The sequence below is a fragment of the Cyanistes caeruleus genome, chromosome 8, assembly GCF_971803275.1.
Source record: "Cyanistes caeruleus chromosome 8, bCyaCae1.hap1.1, whole genome shotgun sequence".
In the NCBI taxonomy this organism is placed as follows: Eukaryota; Metazoa; Chordata; class Aves; order Passeriformes; family Paridae; genus Cyanistes; species Cyanistes caeruleus.
In genome coordinates, this window is record NC_141708.1 from 35,596,312 (window position 1) to 35,620,688 (window position 24,377).

The 24,377-nt window shown below is 50.0% G+C and overlaps 3 protein-coding genes across 3 annotated transcripts in view; 1 reads left to right on the top strand and 2 right to left on the bottom strand.

Annotated features, from left to right (window-relative positions):
* Positions 1-6,522, bottom strand: part of SGPL1 (sphingosine-1-phosphate lyase 1) — a 30,085-nt gene extending 23,563 nt beyond the window's left edge. Inside the window, exon 1 of the mRNA XM_086899950.1 lies at positions 6,425-6,522. Coding sequence (XP_086756076.1) covers positions 6,425-6,427 — 3 coding nt within the window. The 5' untranslated portion in view covers positions 6,428-6,522. The remainder of the gene's footprint in view (positions 1-6,424) is intronic.
* Positions 6,523-11,013: 4,491 nt separating this feature from the next.
* LOC111931424 (killer cell lectin-like receptor subfamily B member 1C) lies at positions 11,014-12,777 on the bottom strand. Its single transcript, XM_086899952.1, has 6 exons — positions 12,693-12,777; positions 12,248-12,355; positions 12,031-12,162; positions 11,760-11,914; positions 11,380-11,495; positions 11,014-11,290 (listed from the first exon to the last, which is right to left on the bottom strand). Exons 1-6 carry the CDS (start codon positions 12,775-12,777, stop codon positions 11,167-11,169), a joined length of 720 nt encoding a protein of 239 aa, XP_086756078.1. The 3' UTR covers positions 11,014-11,166.
* Positions 12,778-16,814: 4,037 nt separating this feature from the next.
* Positions 16,815-18,556, top strand: ECD (ecdysoneless cell cycle regulator). Its single transcript, XM_023945752.2, has 3 exons — positions 16,815-16,895; positions 16,973-17,193; positions 17,707-18,556. The coding sequence occupies exons 2-3, from the start codon at positions 17,056-17,058 to the stop codon at positions 17,935-17,937; spliced, it is 369 nt and encodes a 122-aa protein (XP_023801520.2). The 5' UTR covers positions 16,815-16,895; positions 16,973-17,055; the 3' UTR covers positions 17,938-18,556.
* Positions 18,557-24,377: the final 5,821 nt, after the last annotated feature.

The window sequence follows — 24,377 nt, forward strand, 5'->3', positions numbered from 1 at the left end:
TAGATTTTCATTATGTTCCATCTAAGACATTGAAGAATTTCTTCCCATTTCTTAAAAAAACTCAATCTGAAATCAATCCACAAGTGTTACGGTTTGACCAGGTAAAGTTTTCTCTGCATTTCTCACTTTCCTTCTTCACTCATTTCATACTTTGATGAGTCTGAAGGATGAGGTTGCTCCATTTAGGAGGACTGGGATTAAAAAACACAGTGAAAGCTGGCACAGAAGAGGATTTAGCAGTGAATTACAATTTCTCAGCTCCCTGGCTAACCATGCACTCAGTTTTTCCCAAATGCTCCTTTCCCTGAAAGTATCCAGCAAACTTTATTTTCTGAATTATTCACTTAATCTCACAGAAACCAGAGGGCATTGAGAAGGTTGCACTCAAATGTTTTTATTACACCCAGGAACACGCTGGGTTAAAAGTGAGTTTATAAAAAAGAGAGTGACTTTTTTGCATGAGCAGAGTGACAGGACAAGGGAGTGTGGCTCCACACGGACAGAGGGCAGGGTTGGATGGGATGTCAGGAAGGAATCTTTCCCTGTGGGTTGGTGAGGCCCAGAGAAGCTGTGGCTGCCCCATCCCTGGAAGTGTTCAAGCCCAGGTTGGACAGGGCTCGGAGCAACGTGGCTGAGCAGAAGGTGGGTGGCACTGGATCATCTTCAAGGTCCCTTCCAACCCAAACCACTCTGGGATTCCCTATGACTGCAGTCCCATACCACCTCCTCATTTTACAGGATGGGGGTAGGGGGAATAAACAACCTCTGTGTAGCCCAGCTATCGGAACCCCTTGCCCTGCAGCCCTGGAGGTGCTGCTCAGAGTGAAAAACTCTTCCTGCTTCCCCAGCTGGGCTAAAGATCACAGGCTGACCTGATATTAAACCTGTCTGCAGGACAGCATTTTATGTAAAACAATAGCCTGCTTATTTGTGAAGTCATCGAAAAATAAAGGTTTCCCTTCCCATTGGAAGAGAGTAGATAAGCTGTTTTTATTTCTGTAAGAGAACCTTCCTCACAAAAGCTTCACAAGCCACAGGATTATTTTAGAAGCAGTTTAAAAACCTGATTTATGAGCACACTAAAGATCAGGGAGAAAAAAAAACCTCTACTGGAGGATTTGTTTTTAATTCTCAAAGCAGTAAGACAGACCCAGGTATCAGATAAAATACTAATTGCTATCATTAGGACATGCAGTGCTCATTTTTACTGATACTAATGCACTCAGCTACCTAAGCAGTTTACATATTGAATTTTTAGCTGCACAGATTAGGAATACATCCTTAGTACTTTACTTCTAAAAGCCATTAGCTAGCTGAGCTGGTTCCAGGGATAGCACTTATGCCACTACAAAAGAGCACAAATTAACTGCAGTAATGCTCTTCTGTCCCATATGACAGAAAAGGGAGGGGGGGAAGAATGCCAAAGCTAATGAGAGCACATTTTGTATTTTTGCCAGAACAGCATTTCCTCTGCGAGGTTTAGGACACAAAAAAGCTTAAAAGAAAAAAGAAAAAAAAAAAGAAAAGAGAGAAACAGAAAGGCAATAAACTGGAGAACCTCAGACTTTTGTTACAAGTGCCTTCTGTTTCTGTGGAAATGGAAACACTGTCTGAGTTTACCTGTGGAAAAACGGGAAGATTTTATCAGCTGAAACTTCTTTCCTCCAAAAGAACGTTTTAAGTGGGTTTAAAACAGGGCCAACAGAATAAAAGTAGCTTTTAAAGGCAAGTTTATGTCATGCAATACCATGAGGCTGACTGTGAGAGGAGGAAGTGCTGAGATCAAAGAATCACAGAAAGGCTTGCGCTGGAAGAGACCTTAAAGCCCAGCTTGTTCCAAACTCCTGCCACAGGCAGGGACACCTTCCCACTATCCCAGACTGCTCCAAACCCCATGCAGCCCGGCCTTGGACACTTCCAGGCATCCAGGGGCAGCCACAGCTTCCCTGGGAACCCTGTGCCAGGGCCTCCCCACTCTCTCAGGGAAGAATTCCTTCCTACTATCCAATCTAAACCTGCCCTCTGTCAGTTTATACCACATCCTCAGCTTTCACCTGAACCCACACATATACCCAAACTAGGGACCTTCTGGCCACTTCCCCACAGCCTAACCTGAACGTCTGTATCTGCCACCAGCTTCCCTCACATCCCCAGAGCTGAGGCAGGAGGTGGCTGTCACACAGTACATCAGGGCCAAGGGAGATGGCTCCAACAGCACGAGTTCGGTCAGCTCCGATTACGGGAGCACGCGGAATACCGGTACTGCCACTGTAATTAAGGCCTCTGCTCCAACACAACGAGTTTTTCCGAGGAGAAGCTTCCTGACTGAAAACAAACCGCACAGAGCCAGCAAGGACACGGCAGCCTCGCTTATTTATTCCTTTCCTAAGTAGAAGGAAGGCTTCAATTAGCCCTGCCTTGGCTGACACCTCGTTGCCTGCACGTGCTCTGGCCACAAAAGGCGCATCTGACCGGAGTAACCAGCCAGGCCGCAGGGAAGCACCGGACTCCCAGCCACCAGCCTGCCGACTTCCTACCGGAGAGCCGGGAATGGGATTGAGCAACAGCACCCCAGCCTCCTCCGAGAGTGCTCACTGCTGCCTGTGCCTGCGGTGTTTTGATTCGCACCCCAGTAATGCCTCTGCTCCTCCGTCCCTCCCTGCCAACCCCAGCCTGACAAATATCTTTGCATAAGCACCAGGCAGGGAATATTTGTTAGTCAGCTCCTAATTACAGCTGGAGGTTTGGACCACGTGCTGCCCAGCCTGACCAAAGGATGTGGGCAGACAGAGCAACACTGGATGCGTGATCTCTCAGAAATCAAAAATCATGAACTTTTGGATTTAAGGGCTGAAGTAAGTGAAATTAAAAACACATTCAGGCCACACTCATCTTACCACAGCTCCCCAATACCGTCTGCATTGCATTTATTTCCACATTGCCATACTGAAAGTTTTCTTTTTCCAGAATGACAGCAGTTGGGGGAGGGGGGAGGGAAGTTGCCACGTACAGCATCTGCAAAATGGATGTACACATACTGTACCACCAGCCCTGAGAGATCAAGAGGAGTGGCTAAACAGCAGCTAATTATAGCTTCAGCACAAAAACAAACAAGGCAGCAAGTCAGAGTAAGAACAGCAGCATTCCAGCTTCCATTGCAGAGATGGAATGTAAAACTACCAAAACAAAATGGGAAAAGACTGATTGGAGGCTCAAAAAAGGTACGATTTTACAGAAGCCCAAAGGGCTCCAAAACTCAAGTTCAAGTTTCATTTAAAACAAAATACACACAAGGCATCGTGTTCACTTTGCTCACTTAGGCAAACCAATTTATTAAAGTTTCTGCAAACATCTAGGCACGCTCCAAGCAGCAAAGACCTCACATGAGACAGGATCCACCCAATGGATGCTGCACATGAGCTCATCAAGGATCCCTGTGGGTCACCAGCTCCAAGAACGTGCAAGGAAATGTCCTGTGCTGACACCCATGATAATTAGGGTAAAATAAGTGCCCAATTCCCTGCATGCTGGGGCTCATCTGGACACATTTCATTCCTCCACTTGGCCTCCTCTCAACCTCAGATCCCTGCATGCCTTCCAGAGAATAAAATGGGTATTTCTTTGAAATATTTTGTGAGCACCTGGGTGCCACCAAAAGGTACCCACAGCATTAAGACACGAAGTCTTGGCAGGAGCTGTCTGGAAGCAGATCCCAGCATGGCAATTGTTCTGGGAGCAGGCATCCATGAACAAAGGCAGCACGGAGCCCTGGCACAGCTTCCCAGCAGGCTTATGCAAGCCTCGGACAAAGCCCCCAGTATCAGCACAAACTGAATGCTGCTATTATACATTAAGGGCCCTGCTCTTGGGCATGTCCAACCATAGGGCAGAATCCTCAAAAATTATCTTATCAACACCAATACACAGAACTCTTGGACCCCTGCAGTACCTAGTCACATGCTCTTCCCGATATGGCACAGATAAATCTTGATGAGCAAGGAGAGGCAAAGGAAACACTCAGAACACAAAGGATTCTGGGTGACTTTCACATGCAAATTTCTAGGAAATACAACTATTTCCTAATAGAGAAAACTGTATCACAATCACCATAGCAAATAGACCAGAACACCTGCTGCTACATCAATTGGTAGAATCCTACATCTCAGATCATGCTCTAAGGGCAGGACTAAAGCGTATAGTAGGCCTGCTAGTACTTGAAAGAGAATGTCTTTCACTGCCTGGGATGCAAAGAATAGAAGCAACAGAATTGTAGAATTACAGACTCATTTGGTTTGGAAGAGACCTTCAAGATCATCCCATCCCATCCTCCTGCCATGGGCAGGGATACCTTCCAAGAGAGCAGGTGGCTCCAAGCCCCTCCAACTTGGCCTGGGACACTTCCAGGGATGGAGCAGACACAGCTTCTCTGGCCAGGGTCTCACCACCCTCACAGGCAGAGATTATCTCTTAATATCTAATCTAAACCTAACATTCTGTCAGTGTGGAGCCATTCCCCCTTGTCTCTTGTAAATAGCGTCCCTCCACTGATCTTGTCAGCTGCTTCAAATACAGGAGGCCACAACTGGGTCACCCCAAAGCCTCTCTTCTCCAGGCTGAATAATCCCATCTCTCCTAGCCTTTCCTCATAGCAGAGATGCTCCATCCCTTTAATCATCCTGTTGTCCCCTCTGGACTCTCTCCAGCAGGTCCAGGTCCCTCCTGTGCTGGGCCAGCTCTGCAGGTGGGGTCTCACCTGAGCAGGGGCAGAATCCCCCCCCTCCCCTGCTGCCCATGCTGGGGGCTCAGCCCAGGGCAGGGCCAGCTGTCACCCACCAGCACCCCCAAGTCCTTCCCAGCAGCTCTGTGGTGGAAGCAGCTGGTGCAGGAGAAGATCAGACGGAGACATCTTTTTATCGTGCAAAGCTGTGTATTTGGAAAAAGAGACAAGCATGACCCCAAAATCCTTACTCAGAAAGGGGCTCTGCGGACTCCCTTTGAGCACTGGAGTCACAGCCGTGATTCCTACCACACCAGGCAAACCACACACAATAAATGCTGTGATTAGGTTTATCTCCACACCACCAAGCACTGATAGAGAAATACAAGGCAGGAAGTGAGTGAAGTGTCACCTCAGCAGACCCTCCCCTGCTCAGCGATTCAGATACAACTTCTAAGGGTAAGAAGAGGGTGGGAAACTCTGAGTAGGCTGGCCATGAGCAGGAAAAAGAAAGATTTTACTCTAAGTAAAAAAAAATTCCAGTGCCTCGCACTGCCCTTTGCTAAGGTCACAGGAAGGATGGCAGAGTGAAACCACAGTTTAGGAAAAATGCTGTGTATCAGTGTTTCTCCAGAGGAAGCCTCATTCCCCAAGCACAAAGCCAACTTCCTAAGCTTTCCAGAAGCCAGGAATCCTGTGCAATAGCTACTGTCTAATCTAGCGAATAAAAGCGCAGACCTGAGCGGGTCTTTCAGCTGCAATAAGCAGCAATTTTCTCCGCGAAGCTTTGGCACAGAAGGGACTGAGGTGAGAACAGCCTGACCACACAGCATGGCCCCAGCAACCCCAGGCCAGTCTAGACCGCCCCCTGCACAACAAGCAAAGTTATTCACCCAGTGCCAAATTTTGGCAGCTGAAAGCAACCCCAACACAAGCTGTGCAGGCTCTTGGTGCTGTCCCAGGCTACCCAGAGCTCCACGCCAAAGCAGGAAGAAGCGGCAGCACTTGGGTGCTTGGGAATGCAGTAACCAAGCGGGACAAAGGAGTGGGACAAAGATAGTGCTGCTTCATTTATCACTCAGCAGCCGTGATTTCAATTTCCCTTGTTGATAGGGGGGGAAAAAAACCAATTAAACAACTAAAAACCTAGTACCCCTTCCAGGTTTGAGGAATTGCAAGATTCATGCCGTGCCAACGTGGGCTAGGGACAGCTATATTCCAAGCAACCTTGAAGTTTGCGTCTAGCTAAAAATATAATAGCCAGTTAGCAAACAGTGTCTCTAAAAAATAACAATCAATCAGCAAACACGATTTCTCTTAGCCAGATGAGCACCTTCACCAAAATCCTGAGGAAAACATCATTCCGCCCCACCCAAGTGAAAATAACCAGAGACAGGCGAAAACCCCGTTTCTAATCCTCTCTGCCCCGAAACTAGGTAATTGTGGGGAATAAAGAAAGCAGTGTATCAATAAGAGGACGCATTTACGTTCAGGAGAAGGGTATGGGCCTCGAGTGGGGGCCGAAGAGAGGGCCTGACCACCCACCCTCACATCCTCTGAGCTCGGCCAGGCATCCCCTGAGGCCCGTGCGGGACCCCCCAGCCCGCACCCGGCCCCCGCCGGACGAGGCCCGGGCCTCGCTGCCTCACAGGCCGCGCCGGGTCACCTCTCTCTCCACCGCACACCGGCCTCGCACACCCCGCTCACCATCGCTCCTGCCGCCGCCAGCTCTTTCGTTCCTTTCCTCCCTTCTTTTTTTTTCCCTCCTCCTCCTCCTCCCGCTCCCCGCGGGGTCCCGGCGCGGCCGCGCCCCGCCCCGAGGCTGCCGCTCCCCGCCGGCCCCGCCCCCGGGGGCGGGGAGGCCGCGCCCCTCAGGGCGGGGCCGTGGGCGAGAGCAGCGCCCCCTAGAGGCGGAGGATGTGAGGCCACGCCCCCTCAGGGCGGGGCCGTGGGCGAGAGCAGCGCCCCCTAGAGGCGGAGGTGAGGCCACGCCCCCTCAGGGTGATGGCGGCGGCGGGAGAGCAGCGCCCTCAGCGGGAAGGAGGCGGTAAAACCTTGAAGACTGAGGTGGTTTTGTTAAAATACAAAAAAAAAACCAACAAAAAACCGACCAAAATCGCACAAACAAACAAACAACAACAAAGGGTTTGTAAGCCCGACCTGCTTATTAATTTATTTGGGGCTGGAGCCCCCTGCTTTGGATCCAGCCTAGGAGAGCACAGGGTATCCACTTGGAGAAGACCCCAGGGAGATGAGGCCTTAGAACTCCTGCCAGTGCCTAAGCGGGCTCCAGGCAAGCTGAGAGGAACTTGGGACAGGGGGAAATGGCTTCACACTGACAGAGCACAGGGATGGATGGGATATTGGGAAGGAATTGCTCCCTGGCAGGGTGGGCAGGCCCTGGCACAGAGTGCCCAGAGCAGCTGTGGCTGTCCCTGGATCCCTGGAAGTGCCCAAGGCCGGGTTGGATGGGACTTGGAGCAGCCTGGGATAGTGGAAGGTGTCCCTGCCCACAGCAAGCAGTGGGTACAAGACAATCCCTAAGGTCTATTCTAACCCAAATCACTCTGTGATATCGTTTGAGGAGAGTTTTTGCTCTGTGTGAAATATAAGGCAGGAACTACTGACCATTATAGCATTATCCAGTCTGTTCTTTCTGCTAATCCATGGATTAAAATCTACTCTATCGTGGGTGGATCAGGTGGGACCTCTCATCACCCTCACTGCCCACACCCATGGCTAACAACTATTTACACCACAAAGACCGCAAAATCAGTTTATTGGCAGGAGAAGGATTTGAGGGTTGCTGTCGCATGAGGCTATTGCATAAAACTTAACTATGGGAAGAGTGCTGATAGCCAAAGTGCCCAGGTGTTCAGGAGAGTTTTATTAAAGGTCTCTGTGTCCCCTGGCATTAATTTTGGCCTCATGAAATAAATACAGTAAGCAGAATATTGCTTGGGACCAACCTTGTACAGAACGCATCCTGTCTTTAGAATTTACAAATCTCTGCAGTCTTTTAGATGGATTCTGGACTGGCACTTTAAAATTTTGCTCTTTACCTCCCTCGCTTTTGTCTCTACACTCTTTTGAAGCAGACACACCAGCATCAGCTCCTGGCACTTGTAGTTTGCTGCGTTACAGACGGTGACTGTTTGTCTGCTGTCACCGTGCCATCCGAGCTGTCTCCTCACAGAAAATGACACCTGGCGTAAGCCAGCAGACAGTACTTTTATCTCGAGCAAGCCGCCCTCGTGGGATGGTTTTTAGAACCCTGCCTAGACATCAGATGCTCTTTTTAGCAGAAAAACTAATAAACAGGTCTGTTAGTAACCCAACACCGGTCTCACAAAGTAGGTCTTCTTCCCACATGCTTGCCAAGACAGAAAGCATCCACCCAAGAGAGCCCCAAAGGAGCTGTGTTTTCCCACTCTAAAAACCTCTGCAAACCCCAGTGACCCCACCCCTCAAGAAAAATGTTGCTCTTTGGAAAAACTTTGCTCTTTTTGGTTGCTCTTTGGGTCTTTTAAGACCCACATTTATATATCCTAAGCAACATCTTGCTCTCGAGGGGGTGAGAGGAAATCTTGTTTGCTCCTTCAGCCCTGAAAAGAGTCTCTTCGGATGCATCACTGCGAGCTTCGCTAATTTTCACGCACACCTTCTCGCAATGCCGGGAAACAAGGAGCTGGGATTGTTTCATATGGCTAAAAGCACAGGTAGAAGGGAATATCTTGCTATTTTATATCCAAGTGGAGAGGAAAAGCCACACCAGGGAGGGAGAGGAGCCATTTAAGTGAGGGGACAATGGTGGCACAAGAGCAAATGAGTGAGGGCTGAACCTGAACTCATTTCCATTTTTCTTCAGTCTATCACACAGCCCAGGCAGAAACTGGTTTTCCCACTATTCAGATGAATTTTTAAAGTAACAGAGTAGCTTGGCTTCTGCTCACAGATGGCAGGATTAATGCTGAGACTGTGCCAAAGTGACTGCTCTCCCAGAGAAGGGAATTGCCTTTCCCAGGAGAGGCCAAGCATCACCTGGCCAACATTGCCAATGCTAAAACAGAGCTCTCACACCTCCTTTAAAGGACTGCTTGGAAGGGAGCTGGAGAAAGAAAAATCCAAATTATTCATGGTTTTGCAGTGCTCTAAGATTCTGCAGGGGGTTGGCATTACCCAGTGCATTGGTATTACAGGTCACACATTTGTGAGAGAAAAGCTGACACGGAGACCAATCCAGCAGGACCAATGGGTTCATGTTCTGATGCAAAAGTTGGGTCTGAAAGCAGCTGAGTTTGAAAGAAAGGAAAGATTCTTTCCTTTGTGTCTTTCCCACAAAGAAATGGAAGGGGGAATTATAACTACTTTCTTTCTGAATGGAACAAACCCCTGTTTCTCCTCCCACTTTCAGCCAGGGGTGCCCGTCTGTGAAGGATGGCTCTTTTCCAGAGGGTGAGAAGGGCATCACTCAAAATGCCTTGGGGGCAGCCTGAGGCAGCCAAGGCCAGCCAGAGCTGTCCTCTTTTTTTGTCTGGGAGCAGTCCTCCAACGTTCCTGGGCTTCCTGGGAGTGTCCTGGAAGGTCCTAAGAGGTCCTAAGGCATCCTAGGATGCCCTGGAGGGGTCTAGGGGAGCAGTACCATGGGTGTTCCAGAGGTGTCAGAGGTCCTGAGAGGTCCAAGGGGGGTTCTGGGTGGTCCTGGAATTTCCTGGGAGGGTCCTAGAGAGGGTCCCATGGGGACCTTCCAGGACCCACACCCAGGACCCTCCATGTAACCCTCCCCAAGACCACCCCAGGACCCCCTGGGACCACCTGGGAGTGCCCAGGGAGAGGAGCCGTGCTCTGGAGGGGGTGACTTTGGGGTGGAGGGAGGTGACTTTGAGATGAAGTGTTAATAATAATGATAATGATGATGATGATGATGATGATGATGATGATGATGATGATGATAATAATAATAATAATAATAATAATAATAATAATAATAATAATAGTAGGGTTTAATGAACCGAGTCCATCCAAGGAGAGGAATTCTGTCCCAGCCACTGGATCGGCTGCAGCACACCTTCCCTTCTCTCCCGTGATTTATCAGGGGCAAAACCTCCAGCGACTTCGTTCCTTCCCCCTCGTGTGGGTGGGAATCACCCTGGGATGGGTTCCGTGCCAGGCGCCCGCATTCCATCCGGGGAGCAGCCGCTGCCGTGTGCGCTTCTGACCTTCCCGACCTGCCGCAACTCCTGTGGGGGTGCCGATACATCTCCTAGGAATGTACTCCCAGTTTCCTGACCGCGGGGTCCGCAGCCATGCTCCCCCATCCGCCCAGTGACCTCTGGGACCCCCAGCCACAGGCTGGGGACACGGGCGTGGTGACACTGGGCTGGGGACATTGGGCTGGGGACAGGAAGCCAAAGCATCTCTGCCCGCTGGTGCTGGCCCGCTGTGGTGCGAGCTGGCAGCGACACCGGAGCTTCCTGCCCCCGCCACAGCCCGACAGCCGCTGGGGACACTCGCCCGGACACCCCGGGGAGGGGCTGGGGGCAGCGGGGGTTTGTCTCCAGGGGAAGGAAACCCGGCATACGGGGCTGCTCCCCACGGGGGAAAGGACAAGGAGCGGCACACGAGCTACAGCGAGAGAAAAAACACCACCCTCAACCCCCTAAAATGATAAAAATAAAAGATCAGAATGTTCGTCCTGGTCTCTGAGAGATGCGAATCAGTAAATTGCCGCTGCAAGAGGCATAAAACGTCGGGAATCGATCCGTGAAATGCCAGATTTATCTAAAAATGGACGCATCGTTTTGCAGAGCTCCCGGGCCGGCTTTCCCAGCCCTGTGCGCGGAGCGGCACCACCTCAGCGGGAAGCCCTGGGGCCTCGCTTCTCCTACCCGCTAATTAGGAGCCGTTTATTAAGCTAATTAATCGCTGTTTCATTGTCCTTGAGCTGCCTTGGTCCTCCGCACAGGCCAGCACGGGCTCGGAGGCTGCGGGTGCCGAAGGTGAGATTCCGCCTCCTAAAATTGCGAATATCCGAGGATTCCTCCCAGAGAAAAGCTGCCAGGACCGGCGGCTGTGGCTGGCCTTGGGCTCCCTTAGACTGGCCCCGACACGGGGGGGACACGGTGGGGACACGGGAGGGACACGGCGGGGAGCACAGGGGACATGGGCTGGGACACTCTGGACCATCAGTCTCAAATTTCCCCTCTCCGGCTGAAGCTCGGATCATCCCGGCACCAAAACACCCCTTAAAACGCCACATTTCTCCCTCCCTCTTCCCAAAAGTGCGATTCCCCAAGTTATTTTTAGGTTTTATTCGGATTTTTTTTAGGTCGATTTCCCCCCTACATCGCCCGCCTCGGGGAGACTTTCACCGGCTGCGGCTCTGCCCATCCCCGCTGGAACTGGGATTTTTTTCCTGCATTAAACTGGTTTCGGGGTGCAGCGGAGGCTCAGATTTCAGCAGATTCTTTCTGGCAGATCCACTGCAGCCTCGTGTGGCAGGTCTGAGGATAGATCCCATTCCCCTTCAGCGTTCCACAGGCTCCAGGTCGCTTGTCGAGGCCCAGCTGGAACCTGCGGGTGGCAGGAAGGAGCCCGTGTCACCCCCGGGGGTTCCCTCGGGGACAGTGGGGTGCCCTCCCAGCGCTCCCCCCGGCGCACACCGGTCCTGGTCGAGGGAGGAGCCGTTCTCCCACGCCCAGCCCGTCCCGGCCACAGGCACAGAGAGGCCGATCCAGAAGTGCCGGGTGGGTTTCTTCAGGCTTTCATTTAGGAATTCCTGGACCGGGAAAGGAGAAGTGATGACGCTGGTTTGGTCACCCCAAAACAGGCTCTGTCCTCATCCAGGAACTGAGCCCCACCCGTGTCCCCCGAACCCTGCCACAGGCACCCGGGAGACTTGGACACAGCGGGAAAGGCCGGACCCAGGATTTTGGGAATCCCTTCCCCCTTCCACGGGTGCTTCCAGCCCCTCCGGCACCACCAGCACGCCGAGTACAGCCCCAGATCCATCCCACATCCCCAGCGCCATCATTTCCTTCACCAGCTCGTCCTGATCCCACGGAACCAGCAGCGCGGACCCCCGATTCCCGCAGTCCTCCCGGCTCTTGTTCCATGGGTTCATCCCGTCGGAAATCCAGTAGCACTTGGTCCCGATCAGCATCCAGCCCACGGCGCAGAGCCGGCATCCCTCGCTCTCTGCGGGCACACGGACGGATCCCGGCGCTCTGAGGCACCGCCGCGGGACCGGAGGGAATCTCCGGTCTCCCTTTATTGGGGGGAGGCTTTAGGGAGCCCCCCGGGGGCTGCGTTACCTCGGGGCGGGCACAGGATCCTCCGCAGCTCCCTGAGGATGCCATCCCAACCCAGACGGGCAGCTCCCAGCGAGGCGTTCCCGTAACCTGCGGTCCCCTCGGGCTGCCACCGCTGTGGCACCCACCAGGAGACTGGGAGAGGGGGATGCCGAGCCCGGTCAGGGAAATCGGGGCTGGGAAGGGGTGCCCGGAACCCACTGCCACCCCGCAAACTCACGGCAGAACACGAGGGCCAGCGCCAGGGCGGCCGTCAGGGCCCCGAGGAGGCGGCGGGGACAGCGGGGGGATGCTGCGGGGACCCTCTGGGATCCTTGAAAGGCAGATCCTGCTGCTGGGGAAGGGGTATGGAAAGAAAGAGCGGGCTCAGGAGCAGCCGTCGCCTCCCCGACCCCCCAGATCCCAAGGCAGGAAGTCCCGAGGTGAAGCCACTCGGTGAGACCACCCTGCACAGGAGCACGAGGAGTTGGGTGACCCCAAAAACCCCTTCTGCTCCATCTTTTGGGGTCACGGCTCGGGGGAGATGGGACAGCAGACAACCACAGCGTCAAGAAAAGCCTCCCCCCCCAACCAGACCCGCCTCCCTCAAGCCGTGCCTCAGTTTCCCCACGCTGGGCAGTTCTTTGCGACTCCTGGGGACCTCAGCGGACACAACCCCCCAGTACCTGCACCCTGCCGGGGTAGGGAGCTCCCCGCAGACCCCCGCTTGCCCCGTCGGTCTAAGACCACGTAGCCTTCCTCGTCCTCCATGTGACGGCAGAGCCGGGGGGGGACACAGGCTGGGGACACGGGGATGGCGACACTGGGCTGGGGACACAGGGGGAGGGGACAGGAAGCCAAAGCATCTCTGCCCGCTGGTGCTGGCCCGCTGTGGTGCGAGCTGGCAGCGACACCGGAGCTTCCTGCCCCCGCCACAGCCCGACAGCCGCTGGGGACACTCGCCCGGACACCCCGGGGAGGGGCTGGGGGCAGCGGGGGTTTGTCTCCAGGGGAAGGAAACCCGGCATACGGGGCTGCTCCCCACGGGGGAAAGGACAAGGAGCGGCAGCACCAGCTACAGCGAGAGAAAAAACCCTCCGTACCCCCGGCAAATTGTCAGAATACAAGGCCAAGGTGTTGGCCCTGATTTGTAAGAGATGAGAGTGTAGCCCTCATCCCCCTGGGCTACCGTGGAAGTCACTGCCGGTTTGGACTCAATTTATCCATAGGGATTGAAATGCCGAGCGCCGACACGGCTGTTCAAATTGATGGAAACAACGCCTTTTCCATAATTGTCTGGGTTTGAATCGCACAGAATCCCCCTTCTCCTACCATTTGAAGAGTCTCAGTTGAAGGAAAACACAGCTTCTTCATGATTTTGGGTGTTTCAGTTGACCGGGAATCACCGTTTTCCACGATTTTCGGGTTTAAGTGGAAGGAGGAAACCTTTAGAGCGCCGTTTGGTGGGGTTGAATTGAGGGAAACCGCCCCATTTTTATCATCGAAAGGTTCAAATTGAGGGAAAACACCGCTGTCCCTGGGCTTCTTCCCTTGAGGGGAACCTCTTCATGTGCCATTTTAAGAGCTCCATCGAGGTGGGTCCTCTCTTTGAAGGGACCCCCACAGATGAAAAAGATGTCCAAAAACCCCCACAGTGGTTTCTTGAGGGAAATTGAGGAGGAAACTGTATTTACCCTCATTTTAGAAGGCAAAACTGAGGAAAAATCCCCCTTGGTTCACTTTTTATTCGGGATTAAATTGAGGGGAGATCCTTCTTCATAATTTAAGGGTTTAAACCGGGAGGGAATCTCTCCATCCCTCATTTTCTCCCTCGATTCGAGGCTTTCAAATGGTGACAAAAGGGAGTTTACCTTTGGTTTAATCCACAAAAAAACGGGAAAAGGACGCGGAACATGAGGCTGAGCTGCTGGTTTGAACTCTGTTTACCCGTCTGCGTTCCGAGGGCGGACAGACACCGAGGGCGGACGGACAAACAGCCCGGAGCTGGGCCGGTCCGAGGGGCAGCGAGGGGAGCGGGGAGCTCCTGGAGGCCGCGCTTGTCTCCGCAGGTGCTGCAGCAGCGTGCGGGGAGTGGAGACGGCGCGGGACTGAGCTGGCAGCGTCCTCTTGAGCCTCGGTGTCCCGCAGGGCCGGGACCGGCAGTGACCTCTCATCATGTCCCTCTCTGCTCCCCGTGGGTGTAAAGCTGTTCCCGAGGCCGATCTCCGAAGGGCGATTTTGGCACTCCTGAAGGCTCGGGATCGAGGTGCTGTATGTTCCAGGCAGAGAGATGGCTGCTGCGAGCTGGAGGAGAGCGAATTCTGCTCCGTTCATGGGATTGTGAAGGAGCTGCTGCACCTCCAGCAGGGGCCAGCAGCCGGGGTTCCACACTTGCCTGGGGCGCAAGAAGCCGCTTGTCCTACGCCGGAGGATGCCACTTGGGAGCGTGCAGTGAGCGAAGATGCAGAGAATGGATTCTGCAGCAACGATGGGAGTGTGAGGGAGCCCCTGGGTGCCCAGGGCACATCAGCAGCTGGCAATGTCCACAAAAGAATCCTCAGAAGATTCCTGGGTGAGTGCAGGGCCTCTAGGGAGGGGACAGTGTCACCTCGCCAGGACAGAGCTGGCAGGTGTGTGGCTGTTTCCCGATTTCTGGACGAGGCCTCGTGCTCTGTTTGGCCCCATCAGTGGCTGGAAAGAACAGCCCCAGCTGCCCCCAAGCCCGTGCAGGTCTCCTGCTGCAGCCAGTCCCCAGCCCTGTGTCTCTGGCTGTCCCCAGCCCTGTGTCTCTGGCTGTCCCCAGCCCTGTGTCTCTGGCTGTCCCCAGCCCTGTGTCTCTGGCTGTCCCCAGCCCTGTGTCCCTGGCTGTCCCTCCTACCCCTCCTGTGACCCCAGGGCCAGCTCTGGTTTGTCCTAAACTGTGGTTTCACTCTGCCATCCTTCCCGTGACCTTAGCAAAGGGCAGTGCGAGGCACTGGAATTTTTTTTACCTAGACAGAGTAAAATCCTTCTTTTTCCTGCTCATGGCCAGCCTACTCAGAGTTTCCCACTCTCCTCTTACCCTTAGAAGTTGTATCTGAATCGCTGAGCAGGGGAGGGTCTGCTGAGGTGACACTTCACTCACTTCCTGCCTTGTATTTCTCCATCAGTGCTTGGTGGTGTGGAGATAAACCTAATCACAGCATTTATTGTGTGTGGTTTGCCTAAACATGAAAAGGGAGAATTGTTTGGATTCGTGCCTGTGACTTGCATTAAATAGGGAGAAATGGAAGGATCTGCGAAGTACCTGGAGCTGTTGCATATGGCAGAAGATCACTTCCAGCAATCTGTTGCCCTGCCAGAAAGGTAAGAGCTACTTGAAATTCATGAGTATCCTATACTCTGTCTACAGATCCTTTAATTGACCTTTAAAATCCTTGTTATAAAAAACCTGAGCCCTTTTCTCCATCATACATTTGACACGGGTGCTGTGGCCAGGACATACAAGTACCAATTCCTCTAGAACACTCCACCAGGAGAAGTTCTTGCTCGAGTAACTCGTCATCTCGGTTTTGTGAGATGCTGAGCTCTTCCAAGTGGGTTAAGAGGTGACTCAAAAGCATTATTTGCTTGGTTGACTGTAGAAAGTGTAGAGAAGTTTCATTGAAAAGCAGCCCCAGTGAATAATAAATACAGAGTAACCTGTCTCCTTTGCTCAAGGAGCTGGTTGTAGATTTCTCTGAAAGATCAAAGCCAAAAAATAAATCACTACAAAAATACCTGAGGCTTTGCCAGCTCACAGTATCTTGACTGTTAGTTTTTGAGTTTCCAGTCTGTGCTGTTTGGGATCTGGCAATCTTAGTATTTACCAAGGCAAAATAAAGAAAAAGAGCCATGACAAATGGGCTTTGGGGCCATCAGCTGGGAATTGCAGGGACTGTGTCCTGTTTTAGCCAATACTCTGTGTAGCTCTCTGGTACTTCCCCCAGATTCATTTCCCTTTTGCATGTGTTTGCACAGAAGGAAAAATGAAGAACTCGAGTGAAAACCTGAATGCAGAGCATGTGATCTCATTGAATCCATTTCAGTAAATGATTTTTTTTCTTCTAGCTCTGCTGAAGTGAGCCCAGGTGATGAAATCCTGACACTGCTACAGACAACATCCATTGATTTGAAGGAATTAGAGAGAGAAGCAGCTTGTCTTCCTGCAGAGGATGGTGAGCTGGGTGGGGGGAATTATTCCTATTACAGATGATTCTTTGTGAGGGGAGAGGGGGAATGTTGACAGCTGTGAAGAGAGAGCAAATCCAGCTTTCATTAAGACTAAATACTGGATTGGGTCTCCCAATTTAATGTGAGCCTTTTTCTTCTTCCACTTATTGGCCAAAGGATTCTCAGTGACTAGAATGGCATCAGTTTGAAGCTGTAGAATGTTGTGCTCTGCTGCAGCCCTGTGGTTGATTCTGTGATGCAGAGAACCAGGGTTTGAAGGTGTTCTGCTCAGCAGGAGCCTGAAGCAAACCCATAGCAGTGAATATGGACTTGCTTTAAATCAGCTTGGTACCACTCTGACACTGGTGCAGGTTAAAGTGCTGCAAGCTGAGCTGCTCTCTGTCACTCAGTTTGATTTTGTGGTCTTCAAAATCTTTCTCTTTAATGCCAAGAATTCTTCCACTCACTGTTTCATGTCTCATCCATACAGGCTTCAAACTTCTGAGGACTCCTAAGTTCAAATGTCCCAACTTCAATCCTGGCTTGAGAGAAATCAATATGGCTTGTGCCTGTGTCAGGCTTAGGCAAGCATAAAAGTATAATTTATTTAAAAATATTTTTGTATTTCAGGGCATCTGATGAATCCCATGTTACCTTTGACGTGGACTCTTTTACAAAAGCACTGGACAGAATTTTAGGTGAGATTGCTTCTTTATTTGAAATAAATCCCAGCACTGATTTCTTTGCTGTGGTACTGACACAAAATAACACCCAGGGGCAGACTCGGAGGAGCTGGATTCTGATGATCTGGATGAAGAGGAGGAGTTTGATTTCTCAGATGGGGATGATGAAGACCAAATGGATGCTGGAAACCAAAGGCAGGAGCAGAAGGTGTCTCCTGAGGAGCTCCTGGGCAGTCTCAGGTCGTACATGAATGAGATGGACCGTGAGCTGGCACAGACCAACGTTGGGAAAAGTTTCACCAAAAAGAGAGGGGTGAGTATGCCTTGAGCTCTCATTTGTAGAAGTAACTTCCAAACAGGAAATGTGCTGAAAGTGGCTGTTCTGAGTGATGTGATCAAAACCGTCCCACGTGCCAGCAAAGTGGGCTGTAGTTGCACCATAATGAGTTTTTTTTCAAACTAAAGCTTACTTACTTTGAATTTGCACATCTTTCCCAAGACTTGGTTTCAGTGCCCTGTTTTTAGCAGTGGGGCAAGCAGCTGCAGCTTGATTTGTGAGTTCCTGCAGTAGTTTGCTCCTGTAGGAAGCTGAGCCAGGACTCAGCAACACTTTCTTCCCTTGGAACTTAATCTGAGTCATGGGCAGTGGTGATTTTTAGCTGGCATGAGCACTTGATGGCTGAATTCCTGTCTGTCAAGACTCTGGAACGTGCTGGACTTTGTTGGCTGCAGAATTGTTGTTTCTTTTCTCTTGTGGCTTGTCTTTTTTTGCCCCTTAAATCTGCTCATGCAATTTGATAAACTTTTCTCTTTGGACTCGCTGCAGGCAAGTTCTGCTGAAGCAGCCACATCTGAGAGTGCTGGCCCTGGTTCTGGAGCTGAGGATGCTGAGCTGGCACCTGTGGATGTGGACATGAACCTGGTGGCAAACCTGCTGGAGTCCTACAGTGCCCAGGCTGGGCTGGCAGGACCCACCTCGAACATTTTACAGAGCATGGGGGTGAATTTACCTGAGAACACAGATCTCGCTGGCTCGAGCAGCCGAGCAGAGCAGTGAGAGACTTTGGACAAGACGTGGCTGGCGGGGAAATGAAGCACAGGTGGATGAGCAGGATGTGGAAGAGGAGGCCAAAGGTTTTAATTTCCAGCATTCTGTTCATTCTGTGTCACTTCAGCAAAGTGAATTTACCTGCAAAAGCCTTCTGTTTGGACCCTGTCTTGGATGGAAATGAGATTTTCCCAGTGCTAACACATTTTCAGAAAACTGAAAAATGATGTGACTCGAATGAAACTTCTATTACAAAACCTCTCTTCCATTTTTCCAATCAGTGATCCAGTTTGTCACATTTCTAAAATGTCCTTTTACACACTGCTAAGTGGTTTCAGTATCTGGGAAGCAGTTCTTGTTCTGAAAATGCTGCTGCCTTCAGGGGGAGGTGGGGAAGTACCACGTTACAGGAAGAGTCTCATGGATTTGGGAACACTGGTTAAATGTTGGGCAGACATTTAATCCTTCCCAAAAGCACCATGCTGCACTGTAAGAACCTCTGACAATTACTCTAGGAGCCTGTTCCTTATTAAGCACGAGGATTTGAAGAGTAATTGGATCAAATATGTAAATATTGGCCAGAAGTATTTTTAAAATTTATTTCAATAAAAACAGAAATACAACTTGATTATTGGGGTTTTTTTTGAGGATATATATAGCTTCCTGAGTGAAGTATCAGTTATTGGAGTGAAAGCATTTTAATAATTGGTCATTTTCTGAATTCCACTATTGCTGAATGTTGGTATCATGCCAGCAGTAGCTGTATGTGAGCCCAGGCTGAACAGTTTTGGGGTTTTTTCAGTGAAAATGGGGCTAGAAGGCATGCACCATGCTGCTTTCATGTGGAATGAAAAATCTCTTCTAGATACGACAACTTTTGTTTCAACAAGACAAATTTGAAGTAAAATACATAGAAATTCTTGATTTACACACATGAACAATGCAATCCTTCTGGGTCCAAATCTTACTAAGTTTTCTATTTTATTTTTTTTTTTAGCAGCAATTAATCACTTGTCCTCCATTGATATTGTATAATTTACTTTGTCAACAGTTCAGGAAGAGTACTGGCAGGCTGGACAAGGATTAGAGATGGACAGCAAGAGCTGGGAGGTGTACAGAAGGTTCTGCTAGAGTTCAAGGAGTTTGGACTGCTGAGAGGTGAGGTGGGCTGCAGACTCAGACAAACCTGTGCTGGAAAAGTGACATTAATGGGAGCTTTTGAATACAGACAATGAGCAGTTAGAGGTGGAAAACAGAGGTACTTGAACCTTGGAAAGGGTTTATGTTTGACCACAGAAGGTAATTAACACTGAAACTACATAAAATTCTCCACTGATGAGCAGTTAGATCAAGTTTAGATACTTTAAAAGAGACCTGAGTTTAGAACATGATCACATTCAACTGTCGTGTGGCCTGTGCTATACAAAAGGTCAAAATAGATTGGGGAACTCTTGCAGTGAGTGAGGAAAAAGCCTAAGCTGAGGTTCAGCACAAAGCTGCTCTTTTGGAAACACTCCAGCTGATCTTGCTGCTTGGATAATCTCACTTTTCCATCAGTGGGACTGGGATTTCTCTGGGGCTGTGCTCATTCCAACTACTGACATTTGTTCAGCAGCTTCACACTGGAGACCTTCAAGGCTCTGCAAGTGCTCACAGCACAGTTTGCCATGGAAGAATAAGCATTGCCTCTTCCACTGCTTTGAAGTGACACACGAGGCATCTCTGCTTTTAATTTTGAGAGTATTCTTAGGGAAGGAAGCCTGATGGAATTAATTAGGGAAGACAAGGGCGGTGTGGTTCCCTTTCAGCAGATTTCTATCCAAGTATATTCTGAAGCTGTTTAACTGGCATCACATTCCAACACAATTTATTCACTTTGCTCACCTCAGCACCTGCCTTTTGTTCAGCCCCACTCATCCCAGCACTCCTGACCCTTCCCAAGCCCGTGGTTTTCTTGCTTGTGGCTTGACCCCTGGCAGCCCCAGTTCTGAACAGTGGAGTTGTTGATGGGTACGCTTCAAGCATGAAAACACATAATGGATCTTTCATCTTCCATCTATGAGATCAAAATTAACCCCAGGGGACACAGAGACCTTTAACCTCTTAAAACTCTCCTGAACACCTGGGCACTTTGGCTGCTGCCAAACTTTGGTGAGTTTTATGGAGTAGTCTCAGGAATCAGCAGCCCTCAACTCCTCCTGCAAATAAACTGGTTTTGGGGTCCTTTTGCTGTAAGTGGATGCCATGAAAGATCACCTCCCTGCAGGACACCTGCCTCCCTGACCCTCCTTTCCAAGGCTCCAGCATGGGAATCTCCAGGCACGTGGTAGTTGCAGTGGTGGAAAAGCATTTTTAAGGAATGTTTACACAGCTCCTGCTGCAGCTGCTTCTCTCACTCTCTCAAATGAGAAACTGGGTTTTGTTTTCCCTAGCAGGGGGACTCAGAGCAGACCCTTTGCACCTCCTCAGCATCCCCTGGGATGCTGCAAAGGCTGCAGAAGCAGCTGCCCTCCCCATGGACATTTATGTCTTCAGACTGGAACTCAAGAGCATCTGTTCTGGCAAACCTGAGGTGGAAATTTCTTTTGCCAGCTTTCTTTATTCCCCTAGGAAAACTCCTTGCCAGGGAAGGATGTGAGGTCAATTTCATCTTCCTAATCCTTCCTCAGTGCCCTCAATTCCTCCTCAGAAAAGGAAACCTCTTCCTTGAAGGAGAAAGAGTTTTAAACTGAGGGATTTTATCCCTTATTGTCTGTATTTAAACTGGGGAAATCCCCATTCACCTGCAGTATTAAGGGTATCAAGTGAAAGAGACCCTGCCTTGGCCATTATTTCAGGGATATCAATCAATGGGGAATCCCCGTGTTCTCGCTTAAATAGAACAGGGAACCTTCATGAACCCTTCATGATATGATTTTATCAGTTTGAAATGAGAGCAAACCCTCCATTTTCATCATCTTTGAGTTTAAATTGACAGGGAATCTCTGTTGTGCCTTATTCTTTAGGGTTTAAATTGATAGAAACCCCCACTGCTTCCATCATTTGAGGGATTTATATTGAGGGGAGAAAAAGAGGCAGCAAAAAAGACGGGGGGGAAGAAAAAGGCGGCAAAAAAAGGGTGGGGAAAAACAGTCAGGAAAAAAGGTGGGGGAAAAGGCGGCAAAAAAGGACAGGAAAAGAAGGGAGTGGGGAAAAAAGGTGTGGAGGAAAAAAGGGCAGCAAAAAAGAGCAGGAAAAAAATGGGGCAAAAAAGAAATGGGGGGAAAAAACCAGAGGAAAAAGGCTGAAAAGAGTGAAAAAATGGAGATGGCATAGTGGTGAAAAGGTGACGTTTAAGAAGCAGGAAAGCATTTAGAAAGGTGAGGAGAAAAGGGTGTGAAACACAAGTTGAAAAAGGACAGGAAATAGGAGGGGAAAAGAACAGGAATCCCAGAGACACCCCCACACACCCCCAGGCCCCTCACCCCAATCCCACAGACCACCCCACACAGCCCCCAGGAGAGCCCCTCCAAATCCCACAGACCACCCCACACAGCCCCCAGGAGAGCCCCTCCAAATCCCACAGACCACCCCACACAGCCCCCAGGAGAGCCCCTCCAAATCCCACAGACCACCCCACACAGCCCCCAGGAGAGCCCCTCCAAATCCCACAGACACCTTGGTTTGGATTCTTGCAGTAACACACGGTAACAACTCAGCCTCTGGAAATGGGGTAGGAACAACCGGCAGGTGCAGGAGTCGGTGCCTGCTGTGCTTCCAGGCTGGGAATCAGCTGTGTGGGGCCATGCCATGGGAAGGAATCCCTAACAGCTCCCAGGTTTCTGGGCTGGAGCTAAGAAGGAAAGGGATTAATCCAGGCAGGAGAACGTCCCACCGTGTGTTACTCCTGTGAAGTGTGGATGGCTGTTTGGAATAGAGCCTCTCCTTCAGCCTGACAACGCTCCCAGAGGGAATTTCACAAGGGTACAAGGCTGAGAAGTGAGGAGCAAAGCTGTTGTGAAGGTGAAGCTCAGTTCATTCACAGAAATCACATAGGTCACTTGACCACTGTGACAGGCAGGAAACAGAAAATGGGAGATTTCCAGTAAAACCTTTGTAATTTGGTGGGGAAGAGGAGTACTGATACCAAATGGCTGCAGAGATGGTGGTCTAAATTAGTTCAGACCAATTTCCCTTTTTTTAATTGGTGAGGGTTATTAACCTTACCTGCAGTTCTAAGGCCAAATAGTTACAGTTCTGGAATATATTCTAGTTTAATCTAGCTGTCCTCCATGCCACATACTCACAGCAGCCATAGTTGCTAGTATAGAACTTCTGTGTCCCTATGCAGCACTTCCATGGATAAAAACACTGAAGAACACTACCTAAAGGATGCTACCTACTGCTGAGCACAGTGGATGTTTTATCGGCTTTCCATCTGTGGCTAGGTTGAAAAGTGAGCAGGACTGAGATGGGAGCTGAAGGCTGGGGCAGCTCAGTTTGCTCAAGCAGTGCCTCAGACTGAACACAGGAACTGTACCTGTGTAATTCACAGGTTGTTCTGACAACCTGTCTGCTGCAGCTGCCAGAGGTGAGCTGCTCCTGGTTCCTTCACAAAGGCTTGCTGACAAATGACTTTCACCAGGTCAGGCTGTCAGGGCGTTCCACCGAGTGCCTATGTCCTCTCAGGCCAAACATCAGGCTCAGTGTGTGTCCACAGTGTCTCAGAGCTTGTTTTTAGGTGAAACAATTTCTTCATGCAAGAGCTGTAAAAGCCTGAAGTCAGATTTTGCTGCCATCCACAATGAATACCCCTCTGGAAAGTGTGGCCTTTCCACCCAGAGCAGCCCAGGTGATGGGAGAGCATGTGGTGAGTGAATTTTTCTACCCACACTGTTTCCAGATAAGATTTTTCAGAGCAGTCAGAGATCAAACAAGTTGTGTCATGATGTTTATTTGCTTCAATCCTCTGCTGGCATGGTCTCTGTTAGAGATCAACGTGAGTTTTATGCCCTGCTGCTTTTGGGAGGTAGGTGGAATGCTGCTCTCAGCCTGCTAACCAAAAAGTTACATCTGATTAATTGGATGAATGCTCTCATTCTGTATCCTGCTGAGTGGTAATACCTGTGAGCAACTGCCCCAGCTGGCAGCTTTTCAGTGCTGGGTCTTGCTGTAAACCTCTAAAAGCAGAGGGGACCCAGTGATTTATGCAAGCCAAGTGTTCCCAAAGAGGATTCAGTTAAGGGAATTCTTGAGAGAAGTATGTTGCTCTGTCCCTTTTCCCTGCCTGGTACCTTTTCCATGGGAAAGCCCTGCTGTGTTTTGGTGAGGAAGCCTCTGTCAGGAATTGCCTGTTCCTTCTTCTAGGTCGCTTGCCTTCATGGAGCATGTCCTGTCTTGACTGAAGTTCTTCAGATTTCTGAGGCAAATGCAAGTGAGGACAATGTCCCTCACTTTGTTTTTCTGTCCTGCTCACTGCCTATCATCACTCCTGCTTGCTTAACATCAGGAATGGAGGCCATCAATACTGCTTCATAACAAAGTCAAAAGGATCTGGATTAAGGATTTTATCAAACAGTTTAAAATGTAATGCTTTTCCAAAGATGTGATTATTATCTTGTAGTTGTTCTAGCTCTACCAAAAAAAAAAACCAACTTTATTTGAGTAGATTGAAAGATTTTTTATCTTATTGGTAACTAAATCACCAGGAAGGGTGTTTATATGTGCCACCACAGCCTGAAAGAATCCCCTCCCAGCCTCCTGAAGTGAAACCCGAACAAACACAGTGTGTCTCAACAGTGTGACTTATTTTTTTTCCTTGATGCTCAGGTGTCAGGACTCCAGATTTTTACCACTGCTCACCTGCAGTGAATCTTAGCATCTTATGCAATCTTAGCATCTGAGCTCTGACCAAGCAGGCAGAAAGGCCTGAACCAGCAGCAGCTCAAACATCCTTTCATCTGTCTCTTCCACTGAGTTTTCCTTGCCCAGATGGTCTCCTTGTTGCACTTCCTCCTGAGAAGTGGCACCATTTCATCAGTAAAATCAGACCAGCTCTCCAGGCAAGGCCCAGACTTTGGCCTCAGGGTAAGAGGCACTGATCCTTTCAAGACTTTTCTCTAAGTGCAGTTCTTGCCGTAGCAGTTCCTGCCGTAACAGTTCCTGTCGCACTCGCATTATCTGTGGTCTAAAATGCTTGTGTTAGGTCTTGCTCTTCCCCTCTCTACCACCAGATAGCTCTGTTCTCTCTTTCTTGGAACAGAACTAACTGTCTTACTGGCAAGGGAAATGTAGAAACCCATCTAACATTTACCAAAAAAAAAAAAAAATTTTTTTAAAAAAATTGGATATTTTATATGAAAATAGAAGATTGAATGGGAAGAGACAGAAGAAGAGGAGAGCAAACAGGCAAAGTGGCTTTTCTTCTGGTTTTTGATAGCTCTCCCAGATCCATACAAACACAGACACTG

Coding starts and splice junctions, on each gene's coding strand:
- ECD (XM_023945752.2), top strand. CDS start 17,056: ATGGATGCTGGAAACCAAAGGCAGGAGCAGAAGGTGTCTCCTGAGGAG. Junction 17,194..17,706: donor GTTTCACCAAAAAGAGAGGG/GTGAGTATGCCT, acceptor GACTCGCTGCAG/GCAAGTTCTGCTGAAGCAGC.
- LOC111931424 (XM_086899952.1), bottom strand. CDS start 12,777: ATGGAGGACGAGGAAGGCTACGTGGTCTTAGACCGACGGGGCAAGCGG. Junction 12,356..12,692: donor CCTACCCCGGCAGGGTGCAG/GTACTGGGGGGT, acceptor CCCCAGCAGCAG/GATCTGCCTTTCAAGGATCC. Junction 11,496..11,759: donor CGTGGGATCAGGACGAGCTG/GTGAAGGAAATG, acceptor TTCCCGGTCCAG/GAATTCCTAAATGAAAGCCT.